The sequence below is a fragment of the Mesoplodon bidens genome (genome assembly GCF_964165515.1).
Source record: "Mesoplodon bidens genome assembly, chromosome: 2".
NCBI lineage: Eukaryota > Metazoa > Chordata > Mammalia > Artiodactyla > Ziphiidae > Mesoplodon > Mesoplodon bidens.
This window is the reverse complement of record NC_138177.1, coordinates 151,918,872-151,938,449: the sequence shown is the minus strand read 5'-3', so window position 1 is coordinate 151,938,449 and position 19,578 is coordinate 151,918,872. Positions and strand designations below refer to the sequence as shown.

Sequence of the window (19,578 nt, the reverse complement as noted above, 5' to 3'; positions counted from 1 at the left end):
AAATGGGCTCTCAGGGTGCAGGTTCCCAACTCACGACCCCACTGCATCTCAAGCCCAGGAGGGAGATGGGCTTGTGGCCCGAGGAGCTGAATCTCCAGGTCTGCTCTTACTCTGTCTCCTAGAGGTGTGTGTTGTCCTGCACACGGAGGCCCTGAGGTGTGAGGACCCTGAGGCCAGACATCAGAGCAGGATGCATGTGGCCAACACGGGGGCAACATGCCAGAGCACTGCTGACCGCTGCTAGCTTCCAGAGAAGGATTAGTAATAATCCCTGCCATCCACCCAGAGCGCTCCAGTTGACAAAATGCTGGCACGTTGGCGTTGCGTGTGGGCCCCACAACTGCCCAGAGGTGGGCAGAGCAGCGATTATGGTCCCCGTTATACATATGACAACCCTGAGGTCCCTGAGGTTAAGGGTCTGGCCTGAGACTGCACAGGAAGTGGCCGAGCCGGGTACAGAGCTAGGCCTCTTCACGCCACGCCTGCCACTGCATCCTGCCCAGAGCAATTTTTATCAAGTGAGACCTCTGGGACCGATGGGCGTATTTCCACTCTGAACCAACCACCGAGTAAAAAACCACGAATCATTTATTCTTTGGTGGTCTACACAGGCACTTAAATACTGTATTGCTGTCACGTGGCTGCCCGTGCAGGCCCCCGGAGTGGCTCTGGGCCTGCGTCCTGAGCCCTTGGTCAGGCCCGGGGGAGAGGGCCGTCCTGCTATGTCCGCTCCAAGAGCGGTAGCACCATGTGGACGGCTAGGAGCAGAGTCCCCTCAGCTGGGGGGCAGACCTAAGTTCCCCACCGCCCCTCACCCGAGGCTGGCCAGCCCAGGGCGCGGGACGGAGTTCCCCACGGGGGTCTGGTCACCGTCCACATGTGAGCTGTCAGAGCTCCTCCTTGTGACCTGACTCACTGCTGGAGACAGACCCCTGTGCGGGCGTGGGGGGCCCCTCCTGGGCTTCTTGGGGCTGCTCATGGGGGAGGTCCGTCTCTTGTGGGCTAAAGAGCATCTTCACCAGGTCATCCGCCTGCACCCTGTCCTGCAAGGACAAACCCCTGACTCTTCAGAGAGGCCTCTGGACCAGGCACTCACCATCTCTCAGGTGCTACTTCCTGGAGAACAAGAAGGCTCTTCTCCAGTGGCCTCCGAGCTCATCCTAATCCCAGCAGGTCCTACTCTTTGGGCAGAGGCAGCAGAAGTGGTACCCAGCGAGGGACCAAGACCCAGGATCACTCCCCATATTGTCCCCACTGCCCCCCACCTGGAGCCCCATTCCCAAGGAAGGAAGAAGGGCGGGGGACCACGGTGACACAGTGCCGAAGCTAGGAGTCTCTCTGGACTCCCAAGCCCAGTGCTTCTTTCATGTCTAAGCATCGGCAACGGGACTGGGGAAGGTGGAAGCAGAACAAGGGCCCTGCCAGGGACAGGTCACAGCAGCCCAACTGCTCTCACCCGCTCGCTGTGTCGGGCGTCCAAAGTGAACCACAGGGCGATGGCACAGCGCTGCCCTCTGGTGACAGCCTTCACTCCATGTGGGTTTTCTGTGCCCGAAGAGAATCCCACGGCCCTTCCGCACTGGGGCTGCACCTCTGCCTAAAGGGGATGACAAGGGGGGTACACAGGACAGAGACCATAACCTGCCTTCAGAAGATACATGGGGTCATTCAGGTCCAGGAGGGGATGGCTCCTCTGCCTGGCTTCCCAAAGACCAGAGGTAAAGAGAACAGGTGACTAGTCAGAAGCCCCCTGGTTTGGGGAGGGGAGTGCTGGCCACCAGGAAGACCAGCTGGCCATTCTGCCCCCTGCACCTTGAGGTTTTGTCGCCCCTCCCAGGGATGGGGACAAGGGCGCACTCACCGTCACGGTCTTGGCATCTAGTTCAGTGAAATAAAAGTTTCCTCCGTCGAAGTCTGCGTTCAGGTAAAGAATGGCACTGGGAAAGGCAGAGAGCACCTCGACACCGACTTCCTCTTCCCGCCCCTCAGACACCCACGGCTCCAGTGCCTTTATCTCCAAGTGCTCCCAACCAGCAGTAGGAGGGGGGGCCTTCTCTGAAGCCTCACGAACACGACTCCTGACCTTCCCGCCTCCCTACCCTCACCCCTGAGAATCCACCACGCCCTTCCCTGGGGTGCTTCTGTACCAAGTCTACCTTCCCCTGTCCTACTCTCACACTGCACTGTCATGATTCCTGTATTATCTGACTCCCAATCCAGAGGGTCCTGGACGCTGGGAGGAGCTGGTCCCAAACATGCATGTGTTGGGGGAGAGGCAGGGCACAGGGCCCTGGGGGCCTCAGAGCAGAGCTGGCACCTGTAGTCCCGGAAGGTGTAGGCGGGGGGCTCCTTGATGCACACGAGGGCCTCGGCGTTCAGGATGCAGTTGTCCACGTGGACGGGATGGCTACCGTCCTTCCTCTCGGCCTGCGCCTCTGCGGCCATGGAGATACACGTTAGCACTGGGTCACCTCAGGGGACACTGCAGCTCTCCTGCTGGCATGCGAGGGCAGGGGGGTCACTGCCGACCAGCTTCCCTTCCTCTGGTTGGATCCACGCTCTCCAAGTCTTTAGACACATAGCAGCAAGCCTAACCTTAAACCCTTAACCTCGGTGAGTAAAAACAAGGCCTCACCCAGCCCTTCACTGCCTGCCGACTCTTCCTGGCTTCCTGGCTTCCCGCTGCCCAGGCCCCAGGGCCCCCACTTGGAGGACGGGACACACACAGTTGCGAGTCTGGCACATTCCTTGGGTGTGCCCAGATTCTGATAGAATTCCAAACTTTCTGAGGGAGAGTAAAGTCCTCTAATCTCTGCTGCCCATCAGTGTCATATCGGCACCAGGGGCCGCTGAAGGCTCTGGCATGACAGACCCGGCCGTGGGTCACGCGTGGTTCCTGGACACTGGCCGTGCCTCACCCCTCCTAGGGAACGCAAAAGGGAACGTGACAGAGGGAGAGAGAACGATGAACAACCTCCAGCCTGCCCTAACTTGTAAAATAAGTAGTTCTCTCAGAAATTTGATATTTAACAATTAGTGACAGAGAACTTGCAACGCAGATCACGATTCACCTAAGGACACCTGTATGCCCAATACCAGCGTTGAGAACCACTGACTTACAGAATGCAAAATACTCTTGAATGCAGAGCTCCGTAATTTGGCTTCTGAGGACCTCACCAGCCTTACGTGGCTGCCCCCCGTCCCCCCTTGACCTCACGCTCCAGAAACGGCCACTTTCTTAGCACCCCCAGCTGCCAGCTGCTCGATGCCTCCACTCCTGCTTGTGCTGCTCCCTCTGGCTCCAACGTCCTCCCGCTGCCCCGTCTACTCCACAACTCCTATTCATCCTGCACAGCTCTCATCACCTCCTCTGGGAAGCCCTCCCGACTCCCCGGGGAGACTGACTCGAACTTTCTCTGCTGCACTCCTCGCACTGGTTTACGCTGGTTCCCCAGCAGGATGAAAGGGACCATATCCTGCTCTCCTCCGTGTCCTCCACATCCAGCTGGTGCCTGGGTGGGTGGTGTGTGCTGCACGGGGGTTGAGGGAGGCCCACCTTCGATGGCGGTGCGGCACACCAGGTGGGAGTAGGAGAAGTAGAGGGGGCTGTCCAGGCGGAAGTAGGACGCCATGACACGCCGCACCTTGTCCGTCACGTTGTAGTACAGGTGAGCGCTCTGCAGAGGAACCTTCCCTTCCTGTCCCAGCTGCCGAGGAGACCAGTGGTCAGCTACGCTGCATGCTCCTCTGCGGGCCAACAGAGACCACAGGGGCGCCAGGCCCCGCTCCTCGTGCCCGCCAAGGACCAGTCCCTCTGCTTCCCGTACACGACTCTCTGCCATCGCCCCCTCCCCTCGCCTTCACACTTCTCTTTATGAGTAGCCTGCTCAGAAGTACAGCGGTTCTCCAGAAAGCGCTCTCAAGCTTGGGGTATCAGTCTTGCTTGCTTGCCTCATTGGTATTACACTAATAGCCATGGTTCAAAAGTCAAGCTCACCCAGCATGGTTTATCCTGCCTCCGTGGCGGCTGGAACGCTGACAGGCAGACACTTTTACCTTTCCTACCACCATCTCCAACTCCTCCCCAGAGCCTGCGCGCCCCCCTCCCCCTTCTCCACACTCTAGAACAGAGTACTGACCCTACCTTGAGGGCCTTGAAGACAGTGACGCCATAGAACTTTTCGCTGGGAGTGTGTGGAGAGGTCTGACCCCGGTAGCCATCTCCCAAAGTTGCTGCTGCCTACGAGGCCCCAAAAACAGGTGGAGTTAGCCAGGCAGCCGCGGGCCCAAGAAGAGGTGGTTGACTGCCCGCAGCAAGGGGCAGGCAATCGTTCAGCACCTAAGAGGCACCTAGTCGGGGGAGGCTGGGCCCTTAGGGAGATGGCATGGTCACCGGGTTCCCTCACATTGGTCAGTCTCTGCAGCTCCCGGCACTCATCGTCAGAGATTACACCATCCATCACCACCCGCTGGGAACCGTTCAAGACTCTGGAGGTCATGGTGAGTCTGATACCGTCATAAAGCAGGGGGCCACCTGCAAAGCAATAACAGCGGCTAAATCCAGCAGCAGTTCTGTCCAGACACTCTCCATCAGATCTTGCCTTGCTGTAAGGAAGAGAAATTCCAGGTGTTTCCTGTTTACCAGAGAAACCTCCCGTTTGGTCGCTTCCAAAGGTAGGGTGGTCCAGAGGATGGAACTTAGAGCTGAAGGGCAGGAGATCCAAGTCCTGGTCCACAGCTGTTGGGTCCTGGTCTTTCATGCATTGTTGAGGAAACATCATAAAGACATTCCTAAAACATGAGTTCAGGACCAGAAAGAACTGAGTTTGACTCCTGGATCCTCCACGTACTAGCTGTGTGACCTTGGCAAGTTACTTAACCTCCCTGAGCCTTATCTCATCTGTAAAACAGCATCTACCTCCTAAGTTTGATGTAAAGAACAATAAGACAACTTAAAAGTTTAGCATGATACTTGGCACGTGGTAAATGCTTAAAAGTTTAGCTACCATCATATCATCATCTATTTAAAATGAGGATCTTACAATCTGCCCAACCCACTTCCCAGGCAACTATGAGAATCAAGAGAAATAACAGGGTGAAAGCTCTCTGAAAACAAAGGAATGCTGGACAAATTCTTTAACAGGCTAATCTCATTAAATTAAGCACTTGTTAATTGAAGCAACTGTAGAGTAAAGGCCAGCCTTTCTCTCTTCTATTTCTCCTGGTGTCTCTCTGTGCTGGGGACATACCAGAGACCCAATTAGACTCCATCTATTATTTACTGAGGACTCGGTGTGTGCCAAGCACTGTGCTAGAAAAGGCAAGGGATTAACACCTGAAGACAGCACCTGTTCCAACAATTACACAAATGACTGACACAAGGCAGACCTTGTGAAAGTACAAAGTGCCCTGGAAGTTCAACAGAAATGGGGGCGGGGATCCCAACTGGCCTGGAGTTTAAGAAAGGCTCTGTAGGGTGGATCTGAGACGCCTCACGGGGAGAGATGATGGGAAGTGTATAGGAGGAGGCATAGGCCTGAACAAAGACTTGTGAGCAGAGAGAGGCCCAAGGACGAAGAGAAGGTATAAATGGGGAATGGTAGAACATACGGTTAAAGGGGCAGGCAGGGAGGACGGCATCAGAATCCCTGTGTTTGGAAGACTGGTCGAGCCCCCAGGTGGGAAGGGGCAAGGACAGATTGGAGGAGAAAAGACGAGTGCAGAGAGGAGGGGCTGCGGGCCTGATGCACGCCTGAGGCCATGGGACAGGAAAAGGGTTGGGGAGAGAGAAAGAGAGCAGAGTCCTAATTGGCAGGCCCCCCCCCCCACCCACCCAGAGGATTGGAGGATTGCAAGGGGAGACCAAAGGAGACCTGAAGATTTTGAGGCTTGGTAACAGGACAAATGATGGCAGCTGGGAGAAAACAGTTTTGGGGTAAGGAGAGAGGACAAGTTTTCTCCTATAAATACTTACTGAAGCGAACTAAACTAGTGTCACTGTGACTCAGGAGTCTTACTTCTTAACCAAAGGCCAATTCTCAGTGCCCTTTGCAGGTGGAAGCCCCGTGGGTGAGGGAAGAAGGGCCACGGCGGGGGTGAGCCCTGACCCGTGCCAGCTCGGATCCTGAGGCTGCTCTCTAAGGGGAGCTGCCCAGCTAACATGGGGACCACCAGCCTTGCTGCCTCCATGACAGCCGAGGTGGCCCCATGCTCGTCCTCTCACCTTCCCGGGTCAGCCTGTTCACGTCCAGCGAGTCCTTGGTCTTCTCTTCCACGAGGGTCTCAATCTCCTTCATAAGGTTTCCGATCTCCTGGGAGATGCGGGCGGCTGTTTCCCGTTCTGACCTGTGAGCACAGCCAGTCTGAGGGCTGTATTCCAGGGCCAGCCCAGGCTCCCACCCCAGCTTCCCAGACTGGACCTGCCCACCCCTTGCCAGGAGTTCACATCTGCCTCTGCCTGGGCTCAGGAAGCCTCAAGTGCTTCATCACACCGATCCAATCATGCAGTTTCTTCAAGGCCCTCACTTCTGTTTCTCTTGCAGTCTCTTGGGAATCACCTCTTCTGGAGTCCATGAATCCTAGAAGCAGAGCAGGAAAAAATGAACAGTGTCGGGTGACCTGCTGAATCTTCCAGGTCTCGATGCACACACTAGGGCCTACAGGGAATCCACCTTCTCACCGGCCTCCTTTCAGGAGATAAAGTGCGAGGTCTCTGGAACTGAGTCACCTGTACCTGGCTGCCCAGAATTCCCCGTCTCTCGTCCACGCAGATCTCCTGTTTGGCTCAACCCCCTAACGGCCCTCTCCCCAGAGGCACACGGTGTACAGCTCAGCCCATCCCTTGCATCCCCGCCCCACTCTGGCTCCCTGCACCCTGGCTCACCGGGTCAACAAAGGGAATTCCAAAAACGTCATAAGCGAAGAAGAGCAGCTCTTTCTCCAGCAGGCTTCGCTGGTGGTACTCCTGGGCACTCTGAAAAAACGCAGTGGGAGGGACGCCCTGGCACTCAGCCCTGCCGCTGACTCTAGCCCGCACTCCCCGCCCCTGCGTGCCACACTGCTGCCCCCCGTGCGACCCAAGGCTTCCTCTCCCACTATCACTAGTGTGTCCGTCCCCCCGTTTGGGACAAAAGTCTCACGTCTGTGCTCAAGGGTTCCTCTTGCCTGACACAAGCAGCCCCTCTGAGGGTGGCACGGCCAGGCTTCCCTTATGGGGAAACAGCCCCCCTTCCTTCCCCTGCCGTTAATCTCTGAGACAGAAAACCTGAAGACCCCCAGGAAATACTCTTTAAGGAAGGAAAATTATTCCTTCTTGACTTCTGCAGGAGTTCAACACGCAGGGGAAGAAAAACCTAGGTGCTAGGTGACTCCTGCGTTATTCATTTAATCTTTACAGCCACCTTGGAGGTTGATAAGATTATCCTTATTTTACAGACGAAGACACAGGTACAGAGGGGATATGCAACTTGTTTGAGGTGACACTATAGGAGATGGTAGAGCAGGGACTTACATCCAAGCCTGGGTCTCTCCAATCCTAAAGCCCACGTGCTTTTTCCTATGCCACCTGCCTCCCCTCAGACTTGGAGTGGATGGTATCCCTCCCGGGAGTTGGGCCAGTGCAGGAGCAGCTAGGTCCAGCATCCGGCCATTCCCACACGTGCTCAGTGGCAGGGATGACCCAGGGCAGGGAAACTAAGTACCTTCTGGGGTCACATCTTTCCCTAGGTGCCCTGCTAGTCTCCCAGCAGCAGAAGAAGGAAGGAAAAGAAAAAGAAGACATCATCAGTTGAAAGAAAAGATGAGGGCAATAAGGAAAACTTTAAGGGCGTCAGTGAGGCCTATATCACCTCTTATATTTACCCAAGAGGAAGATGGAAATTTTCTCCTAAGGAGTTTAAATAACTGGCCTCCCTCACCTAGTACTGGACACCAAGGTAGGTATGTGTCATCTCCTTTAACCCTCTCCAACTGCTCTATGAGCCTGCCGGGGAGCAAGTCCCACTTCTACCACTTACTCATTCAACACTGATTTACTGAGTATCAGCTATGTGTCAGAACTGTGCCGGCGCTGGAATGAAGCAGGGAAACAGAGATTCTGGTCACCATGGGCAGCCACAGGCTACTGTGCAAGTTAACTCATTTCCTGGAGCCTAAATGTCCTCATCTAGAAAATGGCAAGAACAGTGCCCACCTCACAGGGTGCCTGTGATGATTTAAATGCGATGATGGGTATAAACCACCTAGCTCAGTGCTTGGCCTGGGACAGGGCTCAACAGATGTTAGTTACCTTCTTTCCAGAAGGGCAGTTCTAGTTAGAAACGGTAGACTGACCACTTATTTTCCCTTTCTGCCCCAGACTCACTAATATGACTATAAAGGGTCAGGGGGAGGGGTCTTAACCAAGCAAAGAGACTAGGAGAGGCGCCATCTCAAATCCAGACGGTCACCATCTAGTGGCCCAAGAGGACAGCGACAAGGTAACCAGTCTCCATATGGGAGGGGGTGGCAAGAGGAGGGTTATTAGAGACTCTCAGGATTGCGGATCCAAGAAGGAAGAGCCTTGGTTTTTAACTTCAGGGTAGGTTGATGACTCCACCTCACTGGGTTGTTATGAGAATCAAACGAAAGAAAAGCTATGAAAAAATTTTGAAAACTATAAAATGCCATGCACATTTGAAGGGGGCTTATTTTCCACAGTAAGCGCCACACAACCAGAATGGGAGGTCTGTTACTGCCGTATCATCTACCTGCTTCTCCCAGTGAACAGAGGAAAAATGAGCCACCCTGGGCTGGAGTGCGGGCAGGGCAGGAGGCTGTGAGGGCGGAATCCTGCCACCCATGTGCCCCGCGGCCAGCGCCGTGCACGTGTCTCCCAGGCTGGGAATGTGGTGCCTGATTAGACACGGAGAGGAGGGAGGCATGAACCCCCTGCCTCACCGCCAGTACCACCTCTCCCCTCCGGCACCTCCCATTCTGAGCCCTGCCCCATCACATCTCGTCAGGCTGCTTCAAACCCTTTGAGGGCTCACCACTGCCTGCCTCACACAGTAGGGTCCAAGGTCCTGGAGAGGCACTCAAGACCCGTCAAAAATCTGACCCTCCCGGGCCTCATTGCCTGCAACTCCCCAGCACCATCTTCCATTCACATGGGACTGTTGTCCAGGTGGTTTGCATATGCTGTTCTCCATCTAAAAGGGCCTTCTCTGACTCGTTCACCTACTGAAGGCTTTTAAAACCAACTGTCAACACCGCTGCCTCTTGTGAAGCCTTCCCGGACCTGCCCGTTGCTTACTTTTCCTCCGTGCTCCCACTCTAGCTCGCTGACCCCTCTACTATGATATTCACCGCAGCATTTTACAAATCTTGGATTGTACACCTTTGCAAGGCGGTTTTCGATGGCATTCAAGAAGACATGAAAGTCGTACAAGTGTAGCTAAAAGAAACCCCCGGAGTATCGATAGACATAAATAGAAATGTTCAGTCCTCCCCGGCCCAGCCCCAACCCACAGGCCCAGGCCTGGGGGTGGGGGCGTTAATCCCGATGGACAGTTTCTTACCAATCTGTGCAGAAAGTTAAAAAACTTAAAAGTATATATGTATTACCAAAAAACGTAAATAGAATACCACTACAGTTCTATGTCTTCTTTTTCTTTACCTAAAATTACATCATGGAGACAATTTCATATTGGTGCGTAGGAATCTACTCAAGCAACATGATGGTTATCTTGTACGTCATTGAATGGACGTGCCAATTTTATTTAACCAGTTCCCCAAATTGATAGCATTGAGCTTGTTTCCAGTTTTTTGCTTTTAGCGGCGGACTTCTGATGCACATCTGTGCACATTTACCTTTGCACTCTTGTGTAGTACAGCCGAGGGTGAATCCCTGGCAGTCAGATCGCTGGGTAAATGAACAGTACGGTTTGCAGCCCTACCAACAGCCCAGGGGTGTGCCTGCTTTCTCACCCCCTACATGTGTCCGATAGACTTGTTGCATACACAACTGAGGGGCCTCTAGAGTAACTCTAGCTATCTATCTCTTTTTCTTTCTTTGACAAAAGGAAAAACTGATCCAAAGTTACAGCTATTTTTACAGACTGTAAGATTGGGTTTTGGAGAGGCCAGCCGGACACAAGTGATTGAGGGCCACAGTGACAAGCCACCCCCTCTCAGGAGGTGGCTGAAGTTCGAGGTAAGAAAACCCGCCACCTGCTACTTGTGTACCATCAGCAAGACCCCTGTGATGCTACCTGTCCACACAACACTTTGTACAGCATCTGTCGGCTCACTATCTCATTTGACCCTCACACTCGTCCTGTGTTGAAGACAGAGCAGGAACCATAATCCTATTTTACAGAAGGAGAAAATGAGACTCAGAAGGGCAGTGCAGCATGACTAAGATTCCACATGATGTGTCAAAAATCACATGGCTAGTAAGTGGAGGAGCCAGGACTTGAGTCCAGATTAGTGACTTCAAATCCACCTCATTGTTCTGGGCTCAAGAAGGAGAGGATCTAGGGCCTGTGCAAGGCATATGTACAAATATCGAGGTTCGCAGTATTGAACTTCATTAAGTTAAAAACAGAGAACTTTTCATGTTTTTAATACAAAAATGATACCCATTCACTGCAGGGGATTTAGAAAATATAAAGGAGCAAAACACAAAAATCACCCATAATTCCAGAAATAGCCAGTGTTAAATGAACAAGCACAAAGTGCAGTCCCCCCGGCAGTGCAGGTGTGGGCCTGCTTCCACTTCAGTGCCTTTCGTTTTAGTCTTTCTATTACATAGATTTTTTTCCTTGTTTTGCAGTGAGATGGGTATAATGCTGAAATAGGGAGAGATAGAACAATGGCAGAAAGGAGCGGGGGCGGGGAAGAAAACGGAGGCAGAAAAGAGGTGAGTGAAAAAAAATGTAGCAGGAAGGAGAAAGTGATAAATCTTGGCCAAGTCAAGTCTCAAAGTGGAGGTGCTGAAAAAGGGAAAGAACATGGCTGCTTTGCAGTTCTGCTTTTCCCTGCTGACTCGGAGAACAGACTTCTGGGCCCAGATTGTGCTAATTGAGGTTCTGGCTTATTCTTCGCTTTCTGTGCACTCACACCCACCCAGGCAACCTGCCCCCCCTCCCCTCACTGCCCGAGCAGCCCCGGCTCCTTCTCCTCTACCCCACTCTCTGCTTTCTGGTCTGGGTTCAGCCGGCAGCCGCCCAAAGTAATGCAAGTCTCTCACCTCACGGGGGCCGATGGATCTGGCTTGTTCTTCTCCAAGCATGGCTGTGTAGTAGGCCAGATTCTGGCTCATCACCTCATCATTGGGGAAGAAGAGGAGAAAGGTCTTGGCACATTCAATGGCCTGTGTGTAATTCGCAACTGCAAAGGGGAAAAAATGGCTGAGAAGAAAGCATCGAATCCTGGGTACCACGAACCGCCTAGTGTTCAGTCACAGTACAGCTCAAGGCAATGATGACATGGCAAGGTGGCACCAGCTACATAACACGACTGCCTGATTTGGCAGGAGAAATTACAGAATAAATTATAGAATATACGATTGATTTTTAAGGTGCTCCGTGTCTGCAAGTCATTCAAACATTGGCCCTAATATTCCCAATCATTAGACCAATTTCAGGAATATTCCCGTCTTCCTACCTCTTTTTCCCTATGGATTTTCAGAAGAGAAAGGAAGATTACAATAGCAGATTGTCTCTTTGGCAGAGTTCTTGTTGATATGTGTTGGTCTCCTCAACCATAAAAGTGTATATTCTTGAATATGCTGTAATGCTTAGCACACAGTGGGGACTCAGTAAAGACCCGCTGACTTGTTGCTTTTCTGGATATTGACAGCCCCCGCACCCCACCCCAGAGCATCAGTGCTACATGAGGGAGAAGGGCGGGGAAATGCCCTGTGAGCTGGTTTAAATGGAAGCACACCCTTGCCTTTACTATAACTTAACTCAGGTGCAAAATGAGATTATAAATGTTATAGAGGGGACCAGAGGGTGAGGTCCTAGAGTCTCCCTCCCCCAGTTTTTCAGGCTGCTGGTACTGCTTCTTGGAAGGTGGCTTGTAACAAGGTATTCAGGGATCACCTGGCATGGTGCCTGCCAGAGCCGAAGAGAGAAACCAAACAGCCTGAAGAAGCACAGTGGCCATAATCCCTGCCTTCCTTGCTTTTGGCTTAGTGAAAAGCAGCTGAGAAAGAGAAGGGAGGCCTTACTGTTATAGTAGGCAAACTGCAGATAATTATAATGCGATGGGAGGAAGTCTTCAAAGGGCTTCTCTCGACTTGGGTGGGAAGCAAGCTCCGTGACACAGTTCTGCTTACAGCTGAGGACCTGGACGTAATGGTCTGAAAGGAATAGAGGAGAGGGAAGAACCATAAGGTCAATTTCCAGGATTCAAATGCTGCTTAAGATGAACAAATTCAAGTGGAAGCAATTTTCAGTCAGATTCCCAGATTTAAGAGATTCAGGAATGAGGCTGAAGATGCTGTGTCTGCAGAATCACGTTGTTGCCCTCAGAACCCAGAGGCCTGGCCGAGGGCTGGGTTTGGGGCCCGCACCTGTGATGGCCTGGAAGAGGTCAGCGTTGTACTCCAGGTAGTTGTAGCCGTCGTAGTCATAGGGCCCTTCACAGAGGGCACGGCACTCCTCGTCTGCCACGAAGTACTCCCGCAGCGCGGCCTCCAGGTGGGGCACGGCTTCCTGCAGCTGCTCCTCAGAGTAGAGGCGCACTCCCAGCCGAAACTCGTGCTACTGGGAGGAAGGGGTACTCAGATGCAGGGCAGACTGTGGAGAGCCCTCCCTCCTTGCCCACGGCCACCTCCACGGGCATCCCCATAGCCCTCTCAGCTTACGGATGGAAAGGGTGGCTGCTACACAAAGAAAGCCTGCTGGAAACGGTCTTTACTTAGTCTTTACATCTGACTTTCTTTTGAAATTTGAAAACATTTAACTCAATCTACTTGAAAGATATATGGGAATTCACTGTCATTTTCTTGCACTTTTTTTGTAGGGCTGAAAGTTTTCAAAATAAAAATTTAATAAAAAAAATTAACTCTTAGCTATCAGAATGTGGTTTGAGGTGATGAAAGCAATCTTTCTAGCAGTAGGGACTGATTTGGGCTGCTGCAGCTGATTACAGACTTTGCTTCTGCTCTCTGTGGGACATGGCTCCCTTCTTGCGGACAATAACCATTTTCATTTGTCACAGAATCACTAAAAAAGAAAAAAAAAGAAAAAAACCCAAACTGTGTAGAGTTGTATAATGTACTAGATGTACACAGTTTACTTTTAAAAGTCATTTTGATGTTGTTTCTAATATGCCTATTTCTAAACTACAACATATGCCCTTTATGAAAATGCTATATCGGGACTTCCCTGGTGGTCCAGTGGCTAAGGCTCTGTGCTCCCAATGCAGGGGGCCCAGGTTCAATCCCTGGTCAGGGAACTAGATCCCACCTGTGGCAACTAAAGATCCCGTGTGCTGCAACGAAGATTCCCCACAGGCCACAACTAAGACCCGGCACAGCCAAATAAATAAATATTTTTAAAGAATGCTATGTCATCATAGACAATACCTCTTATGGGACACAGACTTTTCCTGCTAAATAAATAGAATAAGAACATTGAGGAATACTGTACCACTCACTGTAGTGAAAAGCAAAAACCTACGTGACCAAAAAAATTTGACAAGTAAATGAATACGATGTGTGCATAAGACGGATTGTCTTGCAGCCACTAAAAATTGTGTTTTCAAAGAAAATTTGAAGACATGAGAAAAGACGCATCAGCATCATATGTTAGTTCAAAAGGGATGATGAAAAATACATACACAATATGATGCCAAATTAGGTTTAAAAATTAGAAATACTGAAGACTTAAAAAATAGGCCAAAATATCAACTACTGGTTTTCTGAAGGTGGCACTATTATAGATGATTACTTTCTGTTTTTTACGTATTTGCATTTTTCTAATGTTGTACAATGAACATACATTACTTCTGTAATCAGAAAGCAACCCTAGTGAATGTCACTACAATAAAAAGAAAGAGCGATAGCATTTTTTGTTTGTTTTTTGTTTTCACCATATGGGGTTTGGCCTCAAGATCCTTGAAGTCGGCTTCCTTCACCCCAGACATGGTTTGGTAATAGTCCAGGTTCTGGCGCATCTCCATGTGCTCAGGATTGCCCACGAAGAATGTATGAGCTGCTGCTACGGCTTTCTCCAACTTGTTTATCTAAGGGTGAAGAACAAGAACATGGTTGTCACATCCAAACCTTGATGGTTTGTGTCCAAATGTGCAGTTCACAGTAAACAGGAAATCCCCGCCTTCCTGAGCCTTCCACTCAGTGTGCCTCAGCCCCTGCCAAGCCCAGAAAACACACCTATTGCAGGAACTACATACCAGAGATTAGAAGCACGGGGGCCCTGGGCAGGTTTTCAGCTATTTCCCAAATCAGCATTAGGGATTCCTCAAATTACAGGAGGCAATGCTTCAGAAGTGTAAACATTCTATTCTAAAACAAAGGTGGTATTGTAGGGGGAATGCTATGGAAGACTGACTGCCTAAATAATATACTCTCGAGATTCAGATGTGGCAACTAAGCTGAAGAAAGTCTAAGGAGTCAAGGATTAAGGGGTAGGGGAGAAACAGCAGTTAACAATTAGCCCATGCCCAAGAAGTTGCCTAGGGGGAAAATAATAAATAATTAAATAAATATAAATATAAATATATATATATATATAATGTGTATATATATATATATTTTTTTTTCTCCCTGCGTACGTGTTTTTGACACATTCAGGGAAAGGGTGGGTGGCTGAAAAGCCTTAAGATCCTATACAAAATCCAGACATGGCATCTTCTGACTTTTCAAAGCCCAGGGCTCATGAGGTTAAAACAAGTGGCTATACAGAAATCTGAGGGGGGGAAATGTGCTACAGGTCACAATCATGCCCATAGCAATGGACTCCAGCATATCAAAATTATACAGCTTCATGTGCAGAATCCAAAATAAATCACTAGGTGGGTCCACGCGGGTCTCCAAGCCGCCTGCCTGGCAGCGGAGGGGTCACGGCGTGAGGCCGCCGCCACAATCGCCGTGAGGTCGGAGTGCTGGGCTGCAATGTGGCCTACTGCCGGCAGGAAGTGAAGGATCGAATCATATTTGTGACCAAAGAAGACCATGAAACTCCAAGCAACGCGGAGCTGGTGGCCGACAACCCCAATGACCCGTAAGAGGAGCATTGACGGATCCTGCCCAACGGAGACCTCAGCTGGAACTGCCCGTGCCTTGGGGGCACGGCCAGCGGCCCGTGTGGGGAACAGTTCAAGGCGGCCTTTTCCTGCTTCCACTGCAGCACAGAGGATGTCAAGGGGTCGGACTGTGTAGACCAGTTCCAGGCCATGCAGGAGTGCATGCAGAAGTACCCGTACCTCTATCCCCAGGAGGAGGATGAGGAGGAGAAGCCAGCAGATCGATTAGAGGAATCGGCTGCTTCTGAGGTCGCTGCGACCAAAGAACGGAAGGGGTCCAGCTAAGAAGGCCTGGGGCGCTGGGCTCCAGCCTCCTTCAGAGCGTATGAACCTCTCCAAGGAAGTGTCTCTCCCTCTGTTGTTCTGTGCGTGTAATGTACAAAATAACGTATTGTGCTGATCAGGGGTCTTGGCCCCTTGACATATACACTGAAAAATGGGTTGTATGTATGTGTATCTCACATGAACCTAACAGTGAATGTAGCTGCCACTTCTGAATTCTCTTCTCAGATTGTCCTGAGTTTTGCCACTTTGAAATAACATGCTGAATAATCTCAGCAACCAAAAATCATTATCTGAGAGTGTCTCTTGTGAGCGAGCTGATTTATTCTGATTCATTGTATCCCTTTTAGTAGATTTTATACCCAGTTGGAAAGTGAAATAGAAACAAAACATCTTCCTTTAAAAGTGCTGGAGTGGGGCCGTTCCTTGTAGAAGGGGCAAGATGATCAGCCCTTGAGTATTTGATGAAGCACTATGCTTCATTTCTGATATATTTTGGTTTCCAGTTTGCATTGAGCTCCAGGTTTTCTACATTTGGGAAACAGAGCTTTGGACCCTCTGAGTGACTCCCTTTGTAAGTGAAGAGAAAGGCTGTTGTTTTCTGTTCTTGTTATTCCAAAAGCCCCGGTTTGGGGTCTGTGTTCACACTGGCTCTGTCTCAGCCTGTTCAGATGCAATGTTCTTGAGAGGTGGGGACCTAATCATTACCAAAGTAGCACCCGAGAGAGGAAACGGTGTCAATTAAAAGGAAAACATGATTTTTACCTGAAAAAAAAAATCACTGAGGATCTAATGATTAATTACATGGGTTGTGGTGTCAGACTGGTGACAAAGGTAGGTTTAATTATTCACTTGTTGGAGCTTTAGGCAAGTTAAAGTTTACTCTCTAAACTCAGTTCTCTAATCGGTTATCTGGAGATAGTACTCACTACCTTACAGGATTGCTGGGAAAGTTAACTGAGATGATATATATCCAGCTTCTAACACACGGTTCTGGGCACATATTAAGTGCTTAATAAATGTTAGCTCGGGCTTCCCTGGTGGTGCAGTGGTTGAGAATCTGCCTGCCAATGCAGGGGACACGGGTTCGAGCCCTGGTCTGGGAAGATCCCACATGTCACGGAGCAACTAGGCCCGTGAGCCACAACTACTGAGCCTGCACACCTGGAGCTTGTGCTCTGCAACAAGAGAGGCCACAACAGTGAGAGGCCCGCGCACCGCGATGAAGAGTGGTCCCTGCTCGCCCCAACTAGAGAAAGCCCTCGTACAGAAACGAAGACCCAACACAGCCAAAAAAATAAAAAAATAAATAGCGTTCCCTTTTAAAAAAAATAATAAATAAATGTTAGCTCAATAAATGTAAATCCTAGCACATTAGCAATATGCTAAGAAAAATATTTTTTCTTTTCTGATCATCAGTACTAGTAAATGCACACTAAACAAGAAGTCAGCCCTGGCTGTGGCCCCCAAACAGCTAGGTGACCCACGGTCAACAATCCCCATCTCTGTACCTCAGCTGCCTTAATTATAAAATTAGAAATTCTCTCAAGTCTGTCCCTTTTATGGATTGATTCTCTCTCCCATATCTTTCACCACTGCTCTCGCCGTTCTCTGTTCTCCATCTCCACACCCCTCACCCCACCCCCAGCCCTTCTTTACCCTCTAAGCACGATGCACCTCATTTCTTTCTCTTATGTGGACAACTGAAGTCATCTCCTAATGGTTCACCCTGCCACCACTTTCTCCTTCTCCCAAGGCCTACGTCACATGGCTTCCAGAATTAGCATTCTACAGCCCAGTTCTGATGATGGCTCCTTGAAGCCTGCAGAATTCTCTTCCCAGTCTGGCCCCACTCTATTGTGAATGGTCATCCTTCCTCTCCTCTAACAATATTTGAGATCAGCTTCAAATGTCACCTCTTCTTTCAAGTCTAACTTCTCTGACACAAAGCTAGATTCCTCCTCCTTTGTGTTCCCACAGCTGGATGTACATACCCTTTCAGTAGCCCTTACTACTAAAGTGACTCTTAACAGCAAAGCAAGGTAACACAAAAAAATATAAAGTCAAGCATTTTAATTACCTGTACAAGAACTGGGTTGTAGTAAGTATTCAATAAATGTCAAAGAATTTTAAAAAGTGCTGTTAAGTGACATGACCAAAGACATAGCCCAGTTATTTTGGTTTCAAGTCCAGCACTCTTCTGGGAAACTAGGAGGAATGGACCAGAACTGTGTAAGCATAATGCTTGTGGAAAGGTGGAAATTTGAGGTCCCCAAGATTTTCTAAGTCTCTCTTTAGGTTGAATTGAAGGTCTGTTAAACTATGGATATAACAGATACCCGGCACAGCTCCTTCTTCCTTTAAAAAAAAAAAATAATAATAATTAATTAATTAATTAATTTTTGGCTGCGTTGGGTCTTCATTGCTGCCCACGGGCTTTCTCTAGTTGCAGCTAGCGGGGGCTACTGTTCGTTGCAGTGCGCAGGCTTCTCATTGCAGTGGCTTCTCTTGTTGTGGAGCACGGGCTCTAGGCGCGCGGGCTTCAGTAGTTGTGGCATGCAGGCTCAGTAGTTGTGGTGCACGGGCTTAGTTGCTCCGCGGCATGTGGGATCTTCCCGGACCAGGAAATGAACCCATGTCCCCTGCATTGGCAGGCAGATTCTTAACCACTGCACCACCAGGGAAGTCCCTCCTTCTTCCTTTTTTCCCCAACAAAATGGGCTAATAACAGCACTTACTTTACAGGATATTGCCAGGATCTGGGCAAATGAATTAATAAACGCAAAGTACTTAATAGTGCCTGAAAGTATGTGTTGGCTCTCATTATCATAAATCAGAAGCACTCCAAATCTATGTATACGCTTGGACTTAAGGCACTCTGGAATTCCTAAAAGTACTCATTTTCTTTGGAAACCTGACCGACCAGCCAGAGGGTCCCTTACAGGGAGGGGCCAGACAGCCTCTACTGGCGACGTGGCAACCTCATGTCCTGAAAGAAAGCTGCTGCACTCGGGCAGCAGGAAAAGCATCACTGAAAAGCGAACCGGAAGGAAGATACTATAGAAAGGTCTTAGCTTCTCACTCGGTAACTTACAACAAAATTAGGATCAGAGACCCAAGCTGCCGCTGTAGTTCCCTCTAAGAGGCCTCTCGGGGAACACAAGACCAAGTTTTGCTTGGTCTGTGCCTTAACCCCGGCTGGATCTTTGGGGTAACCATCTGCCTATGCGAACAGGCGAGGCTGGTCTCCCGGCAGGGTCTCTGCTCTCCCTGGATCCGGGAAGAGCTCCCTGGCCAAGACGCCACTTTCCCTCTCCGCGAGCACTTCCTTGGCCCCCCAGGTTCCCCCGGGCCAACCACACCCAGAAGGACCCCGGCCGCCCCGGGGCCCAGGCAGATCTGCACCTTGAAGTAGGCGACCTGTAGGTAGTTGTAGGGGCTCCGCTTGCTGAACTCTAATTCCAGCTCCTCGCTGAGCGAGTGGGTGGCCGACGGCCCGAGACAGCGGCGCAGGCAAGCGGCGCGGCGCAGCAAGCCCCCGAAGAAGCGTAGGTCGTGCAGGGCGGCGGCGCCCGAGGCCTGCGCCAGGCTGGGGGGCGAGTCCGGGTCCAGCTCCCATGGGAGGTCGGCGGCACACCGGGTGCGGCAGCGCAGGCGAAGGGCGCGCAGGGCGGCCCGCGAACGCAACGCCCGCTCCATGCTCAGAACCACCCCGGCCCAGTCACCGCGAGCATAGGCCGCGGTCCCCTCCGCGAAGAGCAGATCAGGCGCCGTCATGTCCCATTCCGCCTCGGACTCCGCCTCGGCCCGGCAGGCAGCGGTGGCGACCACCAGCAATGTGGTCAGCAGCCTCAACGAGCGCGCCGCCATGGCCGCTCAGACCTAACGGGACCGCTGGTCACCGGCCAGGGAGGCCAGGGAGGCCCGGGAGGCCCAAGTCCCACCCCCGGGAATCCCCGCCCCGGAGTGAAGCCCCGCCCCGAGTGAAGCCCCGCCTCCTAAGCCCGGCAGCACACGCCCAGGAGGCTGCACCGCCTCTTT

At 51.1% G+C, this 19,578-nt stretch overlaps 1 protein-coding gene across 1 annotated transcript; it reads right to left on the bottom strand.

The window, feature by feature from the left end:
* Window positions 1–570: 570 nt before the first annotated feature.
* P3H1 (prolyl 3-hydroxylase 1) lies at window positions 571–19,461 on the bottom strand. The gene is made up of 15 exons (XM_081223899.1): window positions 18,943–19,461; window positions 14,083–14,235; window positions 12,560–12,749; window positions 12,215–12,346; window positions 11,231–11,370; window positions 6,884–6,973; window positions 6,526–6,578; window positions 6,224–6,345; window positions 4,407–4,534; window positions 4,145–4,240; window positions 3,557–3,707; window positions 2,318–2,435; window positions 1,862–1,937; window positions 1,457–1,597; window positions 571–1,043 (listed from the first exon to the last, which is right to left on the bottom strand). The coding sequence occupies exons 1-15, from the start codon at window positions 19,405–19,407 to the stop codon at window positions 888–890; spliced, it is 2,211 nt and encodes a 736-aa protein (XP_081080025.1). The 5' UTR covers window positions 19,408–19,461; the 3' UTR covers window positions 571–887.
* Between the last annotated feature and the right edge of the window lie 117 nt (window positions 19,462–19,578).